General features: G+C 55.8%; 8 protein-coding genes across 8 annotated transcripts; 6 read left to right on the forward strand and 2 right to left on the reverse strand.

Moving 5' to 3' along the window:
• Nucleotides 1–513: 513 nt before the first annotated feature.
• INS49_012814 (uncharacterized protein) lies at nucleotides 514–1,597 on the forward strand (the record flags this gene model as incomplete). The annotated part of the gene is made up of 5 exons (XM_043173516.1): nucleotides 514–708; nucleotides 777–875; nucleotides 937–994; nucleotides 1,113–1,428; nucleotides 1,525–1,597. The coding sequence occupies 5 exons, from the start codon at nucleotides 514–516 to the stop codon at nucleotides 1,595–1,597; spliced, it is 741 nt and encodes a 246-aa protein (XP_043022813.1).
• Nucleotides 1,598–3,171: 1,574 nt separating this feature from the next.
• On the forward strand, nucleotides 3,172–4,090 carry INS49_012815 (uncharacterized protein; the record flags this gene model as incomplete). Its single annotated transcript, XM_043173517.1, has 2 exons — nucleotides 3,172–3,549; nucleotides 3,641–4,090. The coding sequence occupies 2 exons, from the start codon at nucleotides 3,172–3,174 to the stop codon at nucleotides 4,088–4,090; spliced, it is 828 nt and encodes a 275-aa protein (XP_043022814.1).
• A 227-nt stretch (nucleotides 4,091–4,317) lies between these two features.
• INS49_012816 (uncharacterized protein) lies at nucleotides 4,318–5,495 on the reverse strand (the record flags this gene model as incomplete). Its single annotated transcript, XM_043173518.1, has 4 exons — nucleotides 4,318–4,419; nucleotides 4,483–5,055; nucleotides 5,109–5,241; nucleotides 5,368–5,495. The coding sequence occupies 4 exons, from the start codon at nucleotides 5,493–5,495 to the stop codon at nucleotides 4,318–4,320; spliced, it is 936 nt and encodes a 311-aa protein (XP_043022815.1).
• An 846-nt stretch (nucleotides 5,496–6,341) lies between these two features.
• Nucleotides 6,342–7,013, forward strand: INS49_012817 (uncharacterized protein; the record flags this gene model as incomplete). Its single annotated transcript, XM_043173519.1, has 4 exons — nucleotides 6,342–6,376; nucleotides 6,502–6,605; nucleotides 6,673–6,696; nucleotides 6,760–7,013. The coding sequence occupies 4 exons, from the start codon at nucleotides 6,342–6,344 to the stop codon at nucleotides 7,011–7,013; spliced, it is 417 nt and encodes a 138-aa protein (XP_043022816.1).
• A 1,380-nt stretch (nucleotides 7,014–8,393) lies between these two features.
• On the forward strand, nucleotides 8,394–10,381 carry INS49_012818 (uncharacterized protein; the record flags this gene model as incomplete). The annotated part of the gene is made up of 7 exons (XM_043173520.1): nucleotides 8,394–8,397; nucleotides 8,457–8,483; nucleotides 8,551–8,586; nucleotides 8,639–8,787; nucleotides 8,844–9,839; nucleotides 9,895–10,283; nucleotides 10,339–10,381. The coding sequence occupies 7 exons, from the start codon at nucleotides 8,394–8,396 to the stop codon at nucleotides 10,379–10,381; spliced, it is 1,644 nt and encodes a 547-aa protein (XP_043022817.1).
• Nucleotides 10,382–11,102: 721 nt separating this feature from the next.
• INS49_012819 (uncharacterized protein) lies at nucleotides 11,103–12,495 on the forward strand (the record flags this gene model as incomplete). Its single annotated transcript, XM_043173521.1, has 6 exons — nucleotides 11,103–11,147; nucleotides 11,267–11,389; nucleotides 11,510–11,540; nucleotides 11,715–12,220; nucleotides 12,281–12,400; nucleotides 12,466–12,495. The coding sequence occupies 6 exons, from the start codon at nucleotides 11,103–11,105 to the stop codon at nucleotides 12,493–12,495; spliced, it is 855 nt and encodes a 284-aa protein (XP_043022818.1).
• A 381-nt stretch (nucleotides 12,496–12,876) lies between these two features.
• Nucleotides 12,877–13,848, reverse strand: INS49_012820 (uncharacterized protein; the record flags this gene model as incomplete). Its single annotated transcript, XM_043173522.1, has 1 exon — nucleotides 12,877–13,848. One exon carries the CDS (start codon nucleotides 13,846–13,848, stop codon nucleotides 12,877–12,879), a length of 972 nt encoding a protein of 323 aa, XP_043022819.1.
• A 392-nt stretch (nucleotides 13,849–14,240) lies between these two features.
• On the forward strand, nucleotides 14,241–15,720 carry INS49_012821 (uncharacterized protein; the record flags this gene model as incomplete). The annotated part of the gene is made up of 3 exons (XM_043173523.1): nucleotides 14,241–14,283; nucleotides 14,346–15,601; nucleotides 15,664–15,720. The coding sequence occupies 3 exons, from the start codon at nucleotides 14,241–14,243 to the stop codon at nucleotides 15,718–15,720; spliced, it is 1,356 nt and encodes a 451-aa protein (XP_043022820.1).
• Nucleotides 15,721–15,934: the final 214 nt, after the last annotated feature.

Raw genomic sequence — 15,934 nt, forward strand, 5'->3', positions numbered from 1 at the left:
GCCTGCATACCAACAGGTACCGAGTATGCCGTTGGCTTACTGAGTGGGGGCGGGTTTCCTTCGAAATATTGATGAACAAATTGTGCGACGTATCACTTTGAGGGCCCATCGCTGCATCCCTACCCCAGCTTCGGAAGGATTCCTCATTCCTACATATCACGGTTGCATCAACGGGGCGGGTTGCTCGGTTGAAGTGCAACACACGTTCACGCAACTCGCAGATCACAACGCAATTGGGAGTCACTAACTGCAAAACCCGAGGTGTCACGAATGGAGCCGCTGCAGTCAGCTTACAGAGCGTGAACAGCCAAGGGCACACTGTCTTGGGCAGGCCGGTAGCCGAAAAAGGATTCGAAAAGTGGCTGACGTGATATAGAAAATTTCCCCCGGTCCATTTCTCTCTCTCTCTCATACCCAACTTAACCTAGGAGTTTTACGGACCCGCTCAGTGCAGTGTGATCGAGCGGATGCGTCGTCTGGGAGATCCAAGCCCGTCGCCACTGCGAACCCGCCATGTCTGCTGCCTTCACGCCAGAGCAGATCCAGTACCTGCAGGATCATGCTGATGATACACTCGTTCCGTCGATACACATAGCAAACGGCACTTGTGTAGCCGCAGCCACCATCTCGGTCATCTTGAGGTACTTGGCTCGCCGCTCAGGCGGCGCCAGCTTGGGAAGAGATGACTACTGTCTTTTTGTCGCCTATGTCAGTTGAAAGAGATCCGGAACCCACTGCTTTTCGGGAAGGAAAAAGTGTACTCATATGTCGCTTAGGTATTGTACGTGGCTTTTGCAGCTTCACTTGGAACGGCGACGCGCTATGGGGAAGGACGGCATGTCAACCTCGTGACCGACTTCAGAACCTACGCCATAGTAAGTCGAGTTGCATGCTGGCTGGCTGCCCCGTTCGTCAGAATGAGCTGACCGTGTGAAGATCAACCTACTCCAAGCGAGCTTTTATGTCTTTGGGATGGCCTTTGTCAAGTGCTCCAGTCAGTAGTCCAAGCCATCTTTCCCTTCCTGGGTCCCTGCATCATCGACCAGCAGCGCTTCTGAAGAGTTGTTGGCTGCATGTATGGTGATTTCGAAAGCTAACTCTAGCTACCGCAGTCCTCTTTCTGTACCACCGAATCTTTCCCGGAAAGCCTTTTCGAAACGTCCTCCTTGTCGCCGGTGCGATAGTCTTTTCGTGGGCTATGGCTGCATTCTTCCCCAGTATAATGAGCTGCTATCCTGTTGAGAAGGCCTGGGATAGTTCTATCCCTGGACGGTGCATCGACTACGGGGTTGTGACTTTGGCGATTGGCATTTTGAATGTGATCATCGATTTCGCAATGCTGAGTCTCCCAATGCCTCTACTGTGGAAATTACGCATGTCTACTAGGCGCAAGGTATATCTGTCAGGCATATTCGCTGTGGGTTGCATGTAAGTTCGTCGCTCAGATGCACTTGTACGCTAGACCAACATATGTCGATTGAAGTGCCTGCATTGTGAGCATCGCTCGACTGTTTTACGCGAAAGAGGCGTCGATGAGCTCATCGAGCGTGGTGACATCCAGCGGCCAACAGACCTCGATCTACGACCCAAGCTGTGAGTCGCTGCTTCTTTATTTACTGTTTCACCCTTCAGGATCATCATGATGGGTGCTCGACTTGATACAAAGGAATCCTAACCAGTAACATCTAGGGCAAGCTGTCTGGCCGGGAATACTTTCGGGACTGGAAGTTTGCACAGGGATCGTAGCATGCTGCGCTATCACCTATCGGCCTCTCATTGAAAGGCTATTCGGGTCCTCGAGCAGAAAGGATTCCGCTGGTACGTCGGGCTCTAACGACACTGGCTCGGGTTGGAAGAGGATTCACGTTCAGCACGACGTAATTGTCAGTCAAGACCCACGTGCCAACGCGTCGCCGCCGAGTAGCGATCCATGTGCTTCACAAGAGTGGGAGTTGAGACCTGTGAGGTTTGAAACAAGGCTGAATTAAGGCCTGCTACGTTTGTGCAAATCTTCCGTTGACTTTTTGTACATTAAAGAGGTGTGAACCTAATACAAATAGAGACATTCGTCACCTGACAAATCGGATAAGAGTTGTTTTGTAGATATTTCATCCTTGCCTGGACACTCAATCATTGCCTAATGTTTGAAAGAAAACTTGCTCCAGCTCCAGGTCCTATCGCCATATATATTCAGCCCAAGTGGAACCGGAACCATAAAAACACAGGCAGACGCCAAAAACGAAGAGCCGCAGTCTACTCTAAGACGGTCGTACATGAATTATATTGGCGACCAAGCTGTGGACGACCTTAAAAATCGACGCGGCGGAGTTGGCATGTTCACCGTATGCGCCGACGACGTAGTTATACGATGCCCACAAGAAAGATCGTCAGAAGGCTGTAGCCGATGGAGAAGCTCGCCAAAACCTGCTACATCTAGTGTACGTTGCCAAACCATCCGTATCAAAGCAGCGAGGGCGGAAGGACGACTGCACCCAGGATTATAGGTGGGAGTGTAGTCCGGCAAAGGGACGCTCTTATTTGTCCCCAGGCGTTTCTTATACTGTTCCAGAGTGAAAGAGAGCACACCAGGAAGGCGGAGAGGAAACCCAGGATGACCGCAATTAATAGAAGCTCGCTCTCTTAGGTACTCCAACCCCGCTGCTGATAAATAACAGGAACAGCTTGAAAAGCCAAGTAGAGGATCTCATACACAAGGTTGGGATAAGCTGTGATCACAACAAGGTCTAAAAGAGAACATGCAATCATATTTTGGTACAACATTAAGAATATACTTCCCATAATGAACAAACGTTCAAGTATTCTTCAGAGAAAATTTACGTTACAAATTAAGCTTATAGCTAGGGAACTTTAGATGCTAGGCTGCTTGGGAAGAAGCAGGGTGGTAGTAAGGGTTGGGGTTCTCTGAACACTGCTAGTCCCGCAGCGACGTAAGAGGACCCCTGGTGACGCGCTTTGGTCTGGCCCATTAAACTTGGACCGCGTCGGCTCGGCCATCAACACTTGAACGTGCGAGCCATCAAGACAAAGACCCCGGACGCACCACTACCTGCGCAAGGCGACCTACCTAGGTAATTCTCCATGCACATGCCGTCCTGAACCACGTCTACCGCCTCAGTGCTCTATACTTCACCAAGAGCCATGTTCACCACGATGGGCCTCCCTCCAATCTTCCCCGACTTCGCCGCCCAAGCGCCTCCCACCTTTTCGTCCCCATCAGCCCACAGACCTGCCATCTCCTCGCCCTTGTCGTCCAGCCCCATTCGCGCGACAACACCGCCGCCACCGCTGTCGGCATGTGACGCTAACGCGCGGAGGGAGATCCAGTCGTCGCCCATACCCGCGTCGTGGTCGTCATCGTCGGGCCCCTCCAAGCCCGTCAGCAGGTTCGCGGCGCGCCCCACGCGGCCGAACCCCGTGGTCAGCCAGAAGCGCGAGGCGGCGCAGGAGAGCAGGCGGAAGCTCTTTCTCAAGAACGTAAGGCAGAGGGCGGACGACAGCAGGTGGGAGAGGAGGGGCGGCGAGCAGGAGGTATGTGTAGCCCTTTCTCTTTTCTTACAATCCGCCAGAGGGTGGCTGCAGAGCCGGAAACGTGGAGGCGGCGCTGACTTCCCGGGTGTAGTTGCTCAAGCTGGAGTGGTTCTCCCTGAACAAGGACCTGCGGCAGGCAAAGAACGCCGACCTCGACGGGCTGGTGTTCGAGTCGGACATCGAAGAGGCCGCGCGACTGCGCGAGGAGGAGGACGCCGCCGCCGCCACCACCAGCTCATCAGCGGCTGCGCCATGGGGAACAGCCGGGCGGAGCAATCCTGATGCGGACGAGATGATGGTGGACACTCTGGAGCGAGAACAGCGAGCCGAGGTCGAGGAGTACGAGGCCATGATGGCGTCAATACGGGACGGCGGATCTGACGGGCTACAGTGGGGCCAGCAGCATGAGCAAAAGCCGCCGGATTCGCCCCACCTGTCTGACGACGACGACTACGATGCGCTGTTCATGGACTACCTATCTCAGGATCACCATGGTCTGGAGCAGGCGCCCCCTTCTTCGGGCGAGATGGATTTGTCATGATGGAAATATGTCGTTCGAGTATTTGCTATCTGCTCTTGCTCCGGCTCTTACTGCCTACGACTGAAACTGGGCCCGGTCAGAAGTGTTGCCTATTGCACTGTATTTAGATAGGCTGGCGTTTTCATGTGATATCATAGAAATGGCGTTTTGAGATCAGGGAATCATTATGCAGCATAGGCTCGTTTGTATTTACAGATGACAGTACCTCCTGCAAAGATGCTGGAATCTCATTGAGGGTTACAAGATTCTGCGTCAGGAGCGTTCAAGGCGTCTTGTGCGGAGGGCATATCACCGACTAGGTCTGCCGGCGGTGACCCGGCAGCCTGCATCTAAAGAGAGAAGACTTATGTTAGCGAGGACGATGTTGCCCACACCTGACAGTGGTGACTTACCTTTTGCATCCTATCCACGATGTACTCCCGGTCTGCCGCGTTTGAATCCGAGTATGTACTCTCCTCAAACTTGGCTACTATCTCCTTGACAAACCCCTGCTGCAGCTCATAGCGCTTCCTGTCCTCCTCCGAAACGGTGTCCTTGTTCTTCTCCATCCATCCAGGGAACTTATCGTTCAGCTCCTTCATGGGCTCGTACAGGATGTCCTTGTTAGTCAGCTGCTCCATCATGCCCAGGAGCATCTTGGAGAACTCCTCCTCGCTCCCCTCGACGCCGCCCTCTCCCAGGCCGCCCGCCTGCATCTGCTTCAGAAGCTCCGCCATGAAGTCGTCCGACCCTTCACTCTGGGCAGCGGCAGTGGCCTGGTCGCCCGAGGTCTGCATGCGCTCCATCGTGCGGCGGATCGTGTCCTGGAACGAGGCATCCGCCCCACTGGACGATGATGCCTGCGGATTCGCGGCGGACCCTGTGCCCGGCGCCGCGCCGCTTGACGAGGCTTCGCCGGTGGTAGTAGCTGCTGCTGCGGCGCCGAGTTCCTTGAATATGCTCTCGAACTGGGCTTGCATCTCCGGCTTGGCAATGTCAGTATCGCAAGGTCCCCATGACGCAGACTGGATCAGCGTACCGAGTTCTCCATCTCCCCCATTAACTCGGCCATTCCAGCCTGGAGTTGCTTCGCAAAGTCGTCATCGGAGAGGACGTCATCCTCGGCCGCTGCGGCTTTCTCTTTTGTAGCTGGAGCTGATGTCGTCGAAGGCCTGCCCGGCCCAGTAGCCGATGCCTCGGGCTGTTTTGACTCAATTTTGACCGCAGAGAAGTCATCCAGCATATCTGTGTTTCGTAGGTCAGACACATCGGGATCCTCCCAAAAGGCTCATTATCACATGCCATCGAGGTCGTCCAGATCGTCCTCATCGGGATCCGGCACATCGCCCACATCTTCCAGGTTCGCTTCCTGTGCTGCCTTAGAGGCCTCCTTTGAGGCCTCTATGTCGCCGGGCTTAGTTGCCATCTTCCCGTGCTGCCAAGTCCGGAATGGAGGCTCTCGTTTGGGGGAGGGGCGTTGATCAATGAGAAGTAGTGACTGAGGGGCAACTGATTCAGCTATCGTCGCAGCTCCAGTTCTTCGCTTTGATGCCGGTCTCTTTGATCTTTGAGCGCTGATGTGAAAGCTACAGGTGAAAGAGAAGAAATGAATAGCTTGATATAAGACAAGTGTAAAATGAGAAGATGCTAAAGAAAATACCCGAATACCTAGGCTGCTAGCAGGTGTGTGAAGGCAGTCGATCAATGCCGAGGAAGTTCACTCAGTCTTGATCCAATAGGTCTTACCCAGCGGCAGTGGCAGGGTTCCACTCAAAAGGCCAATCCCCGCAATCGGTGCAGTGGCACAGTGGGGCAAAAGGTCCAGGGTTCTAGGCTAAAGATCGCCTATAGGGCCTTCCGCCTTCTCTTTCAGGGGTGTACTGCAACCTTGTGGGTGCCGTTTTCTGCCTAATCCTTGTCAAGGGTGGGCGCTTTCGGTTGAACATCTTCGAGGGCGAGGGACGAACCACCAGAGCCTCACTTCTAGATTCACACTCCACACTTCCGCTCTCTACCACCAGGCTTCCTGGTTTCACCTGGCCTTTGTCCCGTCCAGGAAGCATCCCAAGGTGCTAGACTGCCAGCTTTTTCCCTTCTGCCCATCTGGATAAATCGCCCCTTCCATTGCACCTCGGAGATTCTGGTGTGACAGCTTCGCTCAACCAACTGCCGCCACCCAACGCTGTGAACCCGCGACTTCCGAAGATCTTCATCGTCGATTTTGTGCGCCGACATCCCTATCCATTGCGCAAACCAGCACCCTGTTGCAGACATGTCTTTGTGTATGAATCGCCTCCAGGAGGAGCGGTACGTGCGACGAAGAGCTTCAGAACACAATGTGCATGTGCAAACAGGCTGACGAGATAGCTGAAAAGAAAGCTCTGGCGGCGCGATCACCCTTTTGGATTCTACGCGCGACCAACGCGCAACAGTGAGGGCATCTTGGATCTCAAGAACTGGGAGTGCGGTATACCTGGCAAGGAGAAGACTATTTGGGAGGGGGGCCAGTTCAAACTGACCGTGCAGTTCCCTGACGGTAACTTGCCCAACCCAATGAGACTGGAAGATCAGAGTGCTGACCCTCGACTTGTTTACGTACTCAGAGTACCCAACGAAGCCTCCCAAGTGTAAGCCGAATATTACCGAAGCATGACTTCGAGGGGGATACGAAAGACTAACGAGATGGACAGGCAAATTCGTCCCACCTCTGTTCCACCCGAATGTCTACCCAAGTGGCACCGTCTGCCTGTCCATTCTGAACGAGGAGGAGGCCTGGAAGCCAGCCATCACTGTCAAGCAGATCCTCATCGGCGTTCAGGACCTCCTTAACGACCCCAACCCCGAGTCGCCTGCGCAGGCAGACGCCTACAACCTGTTCAAGAAAGACCGGGCGGAGTACGAGCGCCGGGTCAAGCGGGTGGTGCGCGACAACCCAGCCCCTTGAGAGGCGATGGCTTGAATGCGCTGCTTGGACTTCCCCACTTGATTGTGTGCTTTCGCAGGATTTTTCGGAGTTCTAGGAAGGGCGGATACCAGGCAGGGTCGGCCCAGGTGATTCATTTACAAGGAGTTTTGAGATTTGATGTCGTTGCGCAACTGCGCAGCATCTTTGCGAGGGCAAGGGGCTGAATTAAATCAACGAAGACACGATCACCATGCGATCAGCAGTACGAGATCAACGTTGTTGCATCGCGTGGGGTGAAAACGTGCATGATTATACGTTGTCAAGAATCACCTCCGCTGATTACATCCTCGCATGTGTCCTCGACATGTGGCCGAGAGAGCTGCCCATCCAGACCCAGCTTTGGCCATGTCTTTCGGAGGGTGAACTGCAGCCGTCACTGACGACGTGCCATCTCTCATTAGGTGGATCGCTGAGACTTGGAGCAGTGCCTTTTTCATAGACTGCAGCATTCAGTATAAACCCTGGATTTTGAGGACGTCGACCTGCACTTCTCCTGCTCTACTTAAAAATGACCGCGATGCCCTGGAGCTAGATAGATGCATGGGGCATGCAAACTTTTAGAGTGCGCTGCCTCGCCAGATCACGCACCCATTTTTACGTATGGTCTAGCTAAATAAGTAATTATCCGTGGCACTGGAAGGTAGGCGGTTTGGGGATGCCGCTGGCGTTGTTTGAGGCACACGGAATGTGTGTAATTCAGGGAGCGTGGCACTGTCTCAGGGGCCTAGATAAGCGTTGGACCAGTACCTAGGTAGATGACTCTTTCAGACCTCGCCCGAGATCGGAACCAGCTCGCCCAAGCTCTGACCAAAATTAAATCACGGGCGTTACGTTTCGCATGGGGCCTCGCGGTGGGCTGTATCAGGACATTTTATCAAATCGAATCTCGCTGACCTCTGACTCAACTGACGTCTCTGCTACTGGATAGATAGACCCGTTGCTCGACCTGGCTAATTGTTTCTCACCTCCCACATTCTTCTTCAACAATTCTTACTGCCGTCCTGATCGCCATTCCCCTTCCCTTCGCTCTTCTCTCCCGTATACCCAGAGCCGAGACAACCTTCAGTCACAATGTGTGGTATATTCGCATGTCATAGGTACGAATCTCCACCCTTCCCGCGTCAATTGCTTGGGGCGATCTCCCTTGGAGGGGCAGCTTTGAGCCCCACCATCGCGATGAATTATCGCGGACTGAGCTCGACTGACAGCATGCGCGCGCAGACACCCCGAGGTGCAAAAGTTCAAACCGACTGCATTGAAACTCTCAAAAGCGTATGTACTACCGATTCTAGTTGAGGGGCAGCTCAATTGACTTTATCGCTGCAGAATCCGGCACAGAGGACCCGATTGGAGTAAGAAATGGGTCACACGGACTTTTGCGCGATTGCGCGACGCAGCAAACTGACATTGGTGACTCTACAGGCGGCAGCATTATCTGCAAGGACACCAGTATGGATACCCGATATGTATATGCAGTATAACGAGTAGCGCAAGCTTTGCTGACCTCTTGCGACAGTCTTGTGCCATGAACGTCTGAGTATCGTGGGCGTCGGTACGTTGCGCTCCCACCGCCTTCGAAAGAATCCGGACTGACACATAGTCAGAGAGCGGTGCCCAGCCCTTGACCAACGCCGATGACAGCATCATCCTCGCCGTCAATGGCGAGATCTACAACCACAGGTTAATCCGAAAAACCCTCAAGACACCATATCACTTCAAGACGCACTCCGACTGCGAGGTCGTCATTCCTCTGGTTGGTACACACTCAACCTGGTCAGGAGCGAGACGAAGAGGCTGATCGCCCCACAGTACATGGAATATGGCCTCGACGCCCCCAAGTACCTCGATGGCATGTTCTCGTTCGTGCTGTACGACAAGAAGCTCGACCGCACGATAGCTGCCCGCGACCCTATCGGCATTACCACACTGTACCAGGGCTGGTCGTCGAAGGAGCCCGGCACGGTCTACTTCGGCTCTGAGCTCAAGTGCCTGCACCCAGTATGTGACAAGGTCGAGGCCTTCCCCCCCGGGCATATCTACGACAGCCAGACCGGCAAGACGACGAGATACTTCGAGCCAAACTGGTGGGACGGCTCGAAGGTGCCACAGAAGCCTGTGGACCTGAAGCTGCTGCGTGAGAGCCTGGAGAAGTCGGTCCGAAAACGACTCATGGCTGAGGTCCCATACGGTGTTCTCCTGTCAGGAGGTCTGGACTCGAGTCTTGTCGCATCAATTGCACAGCGCGAGACGATACGCCTCAAGAAGGCTGCTCTGGAGGCCAACGGCGGCGCGGAGCCCCAGTCTGGAGACGAGGACAAGGGCGAGGGGCTTGTGGGTATCGACGACGAGAACAAGTTGTCGACCGTCACGTACCTGCCTCAGCTCAACTCCTTCTCCATCGGTCTGCCAGGCTCGCCTGACAACGAGGCGGCCCTCAAGGTGGCCAAGTTCCTTGGAACAAAACATCACGTCATGACGTTCACCATTGAGGATGGTCTCAACGCATTGTCGGATGTCATCTATCATCTCGAGACTTACGATGTGACGACCATCCGCGCATCGACACCCATGTACCTCTTGTCCCGCAAGATCAAGGCCATGGGCATCAAGATGGTGCTCAGTGGAGAGGGCAGCGACGAGATCTTTGGTGGTTACCTGTATTTCGGACACGCCCCCGACAAGGAGTCCTTCCACGACGAGTGTGTCCGCCGTGTCAAGGCTCTGCATCTGGCCGACTGTCTCCGGGCCAACAAGTCCACCTCGGCGTGGGGTCTTGAGGCGCGAGTGCCATTCCTGGACAAGGAGGTATGTGAATAACCTGGGCGCATCACCCGTCAATGCATACTGACCACCTTCAAAGTTCCTCGAGACCTCCATGGCCATTGACCCCGCGGACAAGATGATCACCAAGGATCGCATGGAGAAGTACATCCTGCGCAAGGCTTTCGACACATCTGCCGAGCCCGACAACGAGCCATACCTCCCCGACGAGATCCTCTGGCGGCAGAAGGAGCAGTTCTCCGACGGTGTGGGCTACGGGTGGATTGACGCGCTCAAGGACAACGCTGAGCTGCATGTCACGGATGAGATGATGAAGAACCCCAAGCCTGAGTGGGGCAGTGACATCCCCGACACGAAGGAGGCCTACTGGTACCGCTGCATGTTCGACGAGCACTTCCCCCCAAGCTGCGCGTCGACCGTGATGCGGTGGGTGCCGAAGTGGGTGAAGCAGACTGATCCCAGTGGACGGTGAGTACGACCCCGGTCTGTGATATCTGTCTGTGTTGCTAATCTGTGTAATCAGTGCGATTGCTTCTCATCAGCAGAAGTACGACCATGTTGAGTAAGGGGGCGCACAGTAATGCGAGACTCGAGGCGCGTTGCAGTGAGATTTTGTGAGGAAAATATGGTCCAGGGATGGAATAGAAGATAGACTACCAGGGAATCTGATACCACAAATGACCACGTGTGAAAATTCCGTAGACATGGCTGTTGGCCTTCTTTCTTTCCCACGAATAGACATCGAATGCCGTCCAAGAACAAATGAGGTAATTGGTGATGGCGCCGTTCTGGCTTCTGCTGCTGAACTCGCCTACTATACCAACAGTCTGAGTCAGTATGGAATGCTGAATACAAGAGTTTACCATGTTTTGTAGGCATTTGCATGAATCGGAGTCATCGCCCATGCATGAAGACCCATTCAAATGCGCTGGTGCAGCACGTGGTTGTAGTTGTGTCAATGCAGCAGGGGGGGGGGGCTGAGGTCTTTGTTCTGCTCCCTGAGTCTGCGACCTTTCCATACAGCAATGGTCTGGTCAGCCCGGCCCCCTGTCTCATGGGGCCTGGTCGGCTCAAACCGGCCAATGGCTCCGGCGCGGGAATCAAATTTCGCGGTTGTCAGTCGCAGCTACCGAGCTTCAGCCAGCTCAACAAACAAAGCCTTGTCACCTCCGCCATCAGCAAGACTGACTTTCAACATCTTCGAAAGCAACTCTTCAGCTGCTCTACCCAGTTTTTCGTCTTTTCAATCCCAAGGCCCTCCCTCTTCGTTCCTCCCCACCGACCAAAATGTCTATCCCAGCTTTCTCCGACATCTCCAAGTCGGCCAACGACGTAAGTTCGGCTGCTCCACAACCTTCCCCTGCTTTCGCACACTCGCCTTGACGAGGGCATGAGCTGGGTAAGGCCAATTCGCGCAAGGCATTCCTGCTAACATTTCCTGTCCCTTCTAGTTGCTCAACAAGGACTTCTATCACCTGTCTGCCGGTACCATCGAGGTCAAGAGCAACACCCCCAACAATGTTGCCTTCAAGGTGACTGGCAAGAGCAGCCACGACAAGGCCACCTCTGGCGCGGTACGCTTAGCCTCCGGCCCCATCAGTTTCGTCAAGAACATGCGACAGAACCAGTTGCGTTGGAGACACAAATGTAACGTAACCTGGCGGCTGACTTGACCTTCTTCGCCGGACCAACAGATCGAGGGAAAGTTCTCGGACAAGGCAAACGGTACTTCCAACCTCCCGCAACATCAGCGCGTCCTCCCCCGTGCAGGGCCACCTCTCTGGGGCAAACTCGAGCTGTTTGGCGCCGCGTACCGATAGTACCGCTACCCGGTCCACTTCGGCACCGTGCTTGTCCCTGGTTTTCAACTTCTGCTGATTAAGATTGGGCAACGACCAGGCATCACCGTCACCCAGACGTGGAACACCCTCAACGCCCTCGACACCAAGGTCGAGGCCGCCGACAACCTCGCCAAGGGCCTGAAGCTCGAGGGTGCCTTCTCCTTCCTGCCCCAGTCGCAGAAGAAGGGCGCCAAGTTCAACCTGTACTTCAAGCAGCCCAAGTTCCACTTCCGTGGCTTCTTCGACCTGCTCAAGGGCCCCACCGCCAACGTTGACGCCGTCGTCGGCCACGAGGGCTTCCTGGCTGGTGCCTCCGCCGGTTTCGACGTCCAGAACGCCAACATCACCACCTTCGCCGCCGCCGTCGGTTTCGCCCACCCCACCTACACCGCCGCCATCACCGCCTCCGACAAGTGCAGCGTCTTCGCCGCTTCCTACTACCACAAGGTCAACCCCCTGGTTGAGGCCGGTGCCAAGGCTCAGTGGGACTCCAAGACTCCTGGTAGCGCCGTCGGTCTCGAGGTTGCCACCAAGTACCGCATCGACCCCGTCTCTTTCGTCAAGGTTTGTTGCGGTCGAGATTCATATCAATGGGAGATCTGATGCTGATGACCATGATTACAGGGCAAGATCAACGACCGCGGTGTCACCGCCATTGCCTACAACGTCCTCCTCCGCCCTGGTGTCACTCTCGGCATCGGTGCCTCTTTCGATACCCAGAAGCTTGACCAGGCCACCCACAAGGTGCGTATTCTTCTCTTGGAGCATGAAACTGGCCATGTCGATCCATGCTAACCTCGATGTCACAGGTCGGTGCTAGCTTCACCTTCGAGGGTTAAATGCGAAATCTAGAAGCAGGGAGGTCTTGGGCCCTTAACCCGTCCGAATGCGATTCTTTCAGAGTTTTGGATGGATGGCATACTCTTCCTCTAGACTTTGAAACCCCCATGTATACCAATTTGCAGCTTAGAAAACCAGCATTCGGGTGTAAATGTCATCTCGGAGGTGTAGATTAGAATAATACACCCATGCAAAACGCATTTCACATCGACACGGTGTATTTATCTAGGTAGCACTCTAAAGATAAGGTCTGTCCTCGTCTATCAGACACGACAACAAGCATCCGCAGTTGGGCGACGTAGGCTCAAAGGCCCGGGTATCAATCTATGTACCTTCCTACCCTCTCAACAATCATCCCGCGGCGGCCTTCATTCATCCTCTTATCCCTGGGCCTTCTTCCGCTTCTTCTCCTGCGTGCGGTTCCAGCCCCTCATGATGAGGTAAGGCAGCCCGACCGCGACGCCCAGCACAGCCAGCACGGCGAAGAAGCTCCCCACCTCCCCGTAGTCGCCCGACGCGGACGGGAACCGGGGCTTCTTGGCGGCGTTGCGCGCCAGGATCTCGTCGACCCGGCCCTGCGTCCGTGTGTGCGCCGCCTTGGCCGTCCGGTCGAAGTGCGGCATGTCACCGCTGCTCCCACCAAAGGGCTCCTGGCCCGGGCCCGCCGCGCCGCCGAAATTGCCGAACCCTTGCGCGCCCGACGCTGAATGCTGCTGCTGGTGGTGGTGATGGTGATGGTGATGGTGATGATGGCCGTGGTGGTGGTTGCCGCTGCTACTACTACTGCCCGTGCCGCTCGTCGACTCCTCGTGCGCCTGGCTCCTCTTGGCGCCGTGCGCGCCCCAGCCACCGCTGCGGTAGAAGCTGGGCGGCGGGCCGCGGAAGGTCCCTCGCCTCCTCGACAGGCCCGAGGCCGGCCTCCCGCCCGCCGGGCCGGTGCTGCTGTAGCTGCCGCCGCGGTGGTGCTGTGGCGACCCGGCGTCGGCGCGCTGGTCGTGCAGGCGCAGGACGTCGCGGTCGTACTTTGCGCGGCGGTCGGTGTGGGAGAGCACGCTATAGGCCTCGCTGATGCGCATGAAGCGCTTGGAGGCTAGGGGGTCGTCCCGGTTGTGGTCCGGGTGGTGGGTCTTGGAGAGGTGGTAGAAGGACCGCTTGATGTCCTTGGGGGACGCGCTGGTCTGGACCCCGAGGGTCTCGTAGTGGTTCTTGCTGTCGATGTCATCGCGGCGCAGGGCCCGGGTGCTGTGGAAGAAGCAGGAGAGGGTGCCGGGTGGTGGTCGCGTGCGGCGGTCTGCTGCGGCGGCGAGGTGCGCGGCCGCTGCTGCACGGAACGGGGCGATGCGGAGTGGCATTCCTCATCCCGACCTCGCTGGCTAGCTAAAGCCAATATCTGGAAGTCCGGCAGAGCTCAGGATGAGCCCATTGAAGAATTGGTGTCAGGGAAGAGGGCGTGAAATACTGGATCGTGGGGTAGGATATAGGTAGTCCATAGAGCGCGTCCCCGTGTAAAGGCTGTAAGAAGTAAGAAGTAGTGACGACATCGGAGTAGCGAAATGGTACGGCATTGGCTTCGCTTAGCTGCGGTGCTTTTCGCAAAACTACGGTAAAATACGCCCGCTTGCAGCTCAAGCGCGCGCCCTTCCATATAAACATTTCTCGACTCAGTGGGGTGGGTTTTTCTCACATCCAAGTCTGAGGTAGCCTGATCTCACTTCCTGCTTTTTCCCAGAAAGGCAGAAGAAAAATGGCGGCTCAGGCTCCTACAGAAGAGCTGGACAAGCTCACAGGTAATTTCCCCAAGAGATTGCAGATTGGCCGCTGTCTTCAGGTGGTCTGACGAAAATTACAGTCAAGGACGCCGCCGGCGCGAATGGCAAGGCTACCACCAAAGCCGCAACTCAGGGTGATGCCGCCAACCAGGATAGTGACGGCTCGGATGACGAGGCAGACGAAGGCGCCGCCGATCCCCAAGTAGAGGGCGAGGGCGCAGCCAAGAAGAAGAAGAAGAAGAACAAGAAAAAGAAGAAGAAGAAGAAGGCCACAGCCCAGTCCGACCCTCCACGAGTCCTCCTGTCGCAGCTGTTCCCCAACGGCACCTACCCTAAGGGCGAGGAGGTCAAGTACATCGGGGAGGAGAACCTCAAGCGTACGACCGACGCAGAGGTGCGGGAGCGCGAGCGGCTGCTCATGAATGATGACTTCCTGCGGGACTACAGACACGGCGCCGAGACGCACCGGCAGGTGCGGCAGTGGGCGCAGAAGTGGATCCAGCCTGGCATGGGGCTCACCGAGATCGCCAACGGCATCGAGGACAGCGTGCGGGCGTTGGTAGGCCACTCGGGCCTGGAGGAGGGCGACGCCATCGTGGCGGGCATGGGCTTCCCGACCGGCCTGAACCTGAACGACATCGCGGCGCACTACTCGCCCAACGCGATCAACAACAAGGTGTTTGGGCAGGACGACGTCATGAAGATCGATATCGGCGTGCACGTCAACGGCCGCATCGTGGACAGTGCCTTCACCATGGCGTTCGACCACAAGTACGACAACCTGCTGGATGCCGTCAAGGCGGCCACCAACACGGGCGTCATGGAGGCGGGCATCGACGCCCGGCTCGGCGAGATCGGCGGGGCCATCCAGGAGACGATGGAGAGCTACGAAATCGAACTGGGCGGCAAGACGTACCCTATCAAGTCGATCCGCAACCTGAACGGGCACACGATACACCACTACAGCATCCACGGCGACAAGAGCGTGCCCATTGTCAAGACCGAGGACCAGACCAAGATGGAGGAGGGCGACGTGTTCGCCATTGAGACGTTCGGCAGCACCGGCAACGGCTACGTGAGAGACCAGGGCGAGGTGTCGCACTATGCCCTGATGGCGGACGCGCCCAAGGCAGACCTGAGGCTATCTTCGGCCAGGTCACTGCTTAACACCATCAAGAAGAACTTCGGTACCCTGCCATTCTGCCGGCGGTACCTGGATCGCATTGGCTGCGACAAGTACCTCCTGGGGCTGAACAACCTTGTCAACACAGGCATCGTGCAGGACTACCCTCCCCTGGTTGACAAGAAGGGTTCCTACACGGCGCAGTTCGAACACGTGAGTGTTTCCAGTCTTCGCTTGTGACGATACTGTTGTACTGGACGCTGACATGCGATTAGACCATCTTGATCAAGCCAAGCTGCAAGGAGATCATCAGCCGGGGAGACGATTATTGATCTGCACTGGGATGGAGTTCGGAAACTGGGCTAGATAGCCCCATGCCCATGATGAATCAACGTTATAAACCCAACCAGGATAGGGTCTGCGCTGGCTGCTTCGCGGTGCCTCATATCCCTTTGTGGGCGATAAGGTTATCTTCTATATATTCGGACAACCCAACAGGGTGGCATAGTGAAGAGCCACAGGAAAGTCCCTTGGAAGGAACTGTGA

Source organism: Diaporthe citri, assembly GCF_014595645.1.
Source record: "Diaporthe citri strain NFHF-8-4 chromosome Unknown scaffold_6, whole genome shotgun sequence".
NCBI lineage: Eukaryota > Fungi > Ascomycota > Sordariomycetes > Diaporthales > Diaporthaceae > Diaporthe > Diaporthe citri.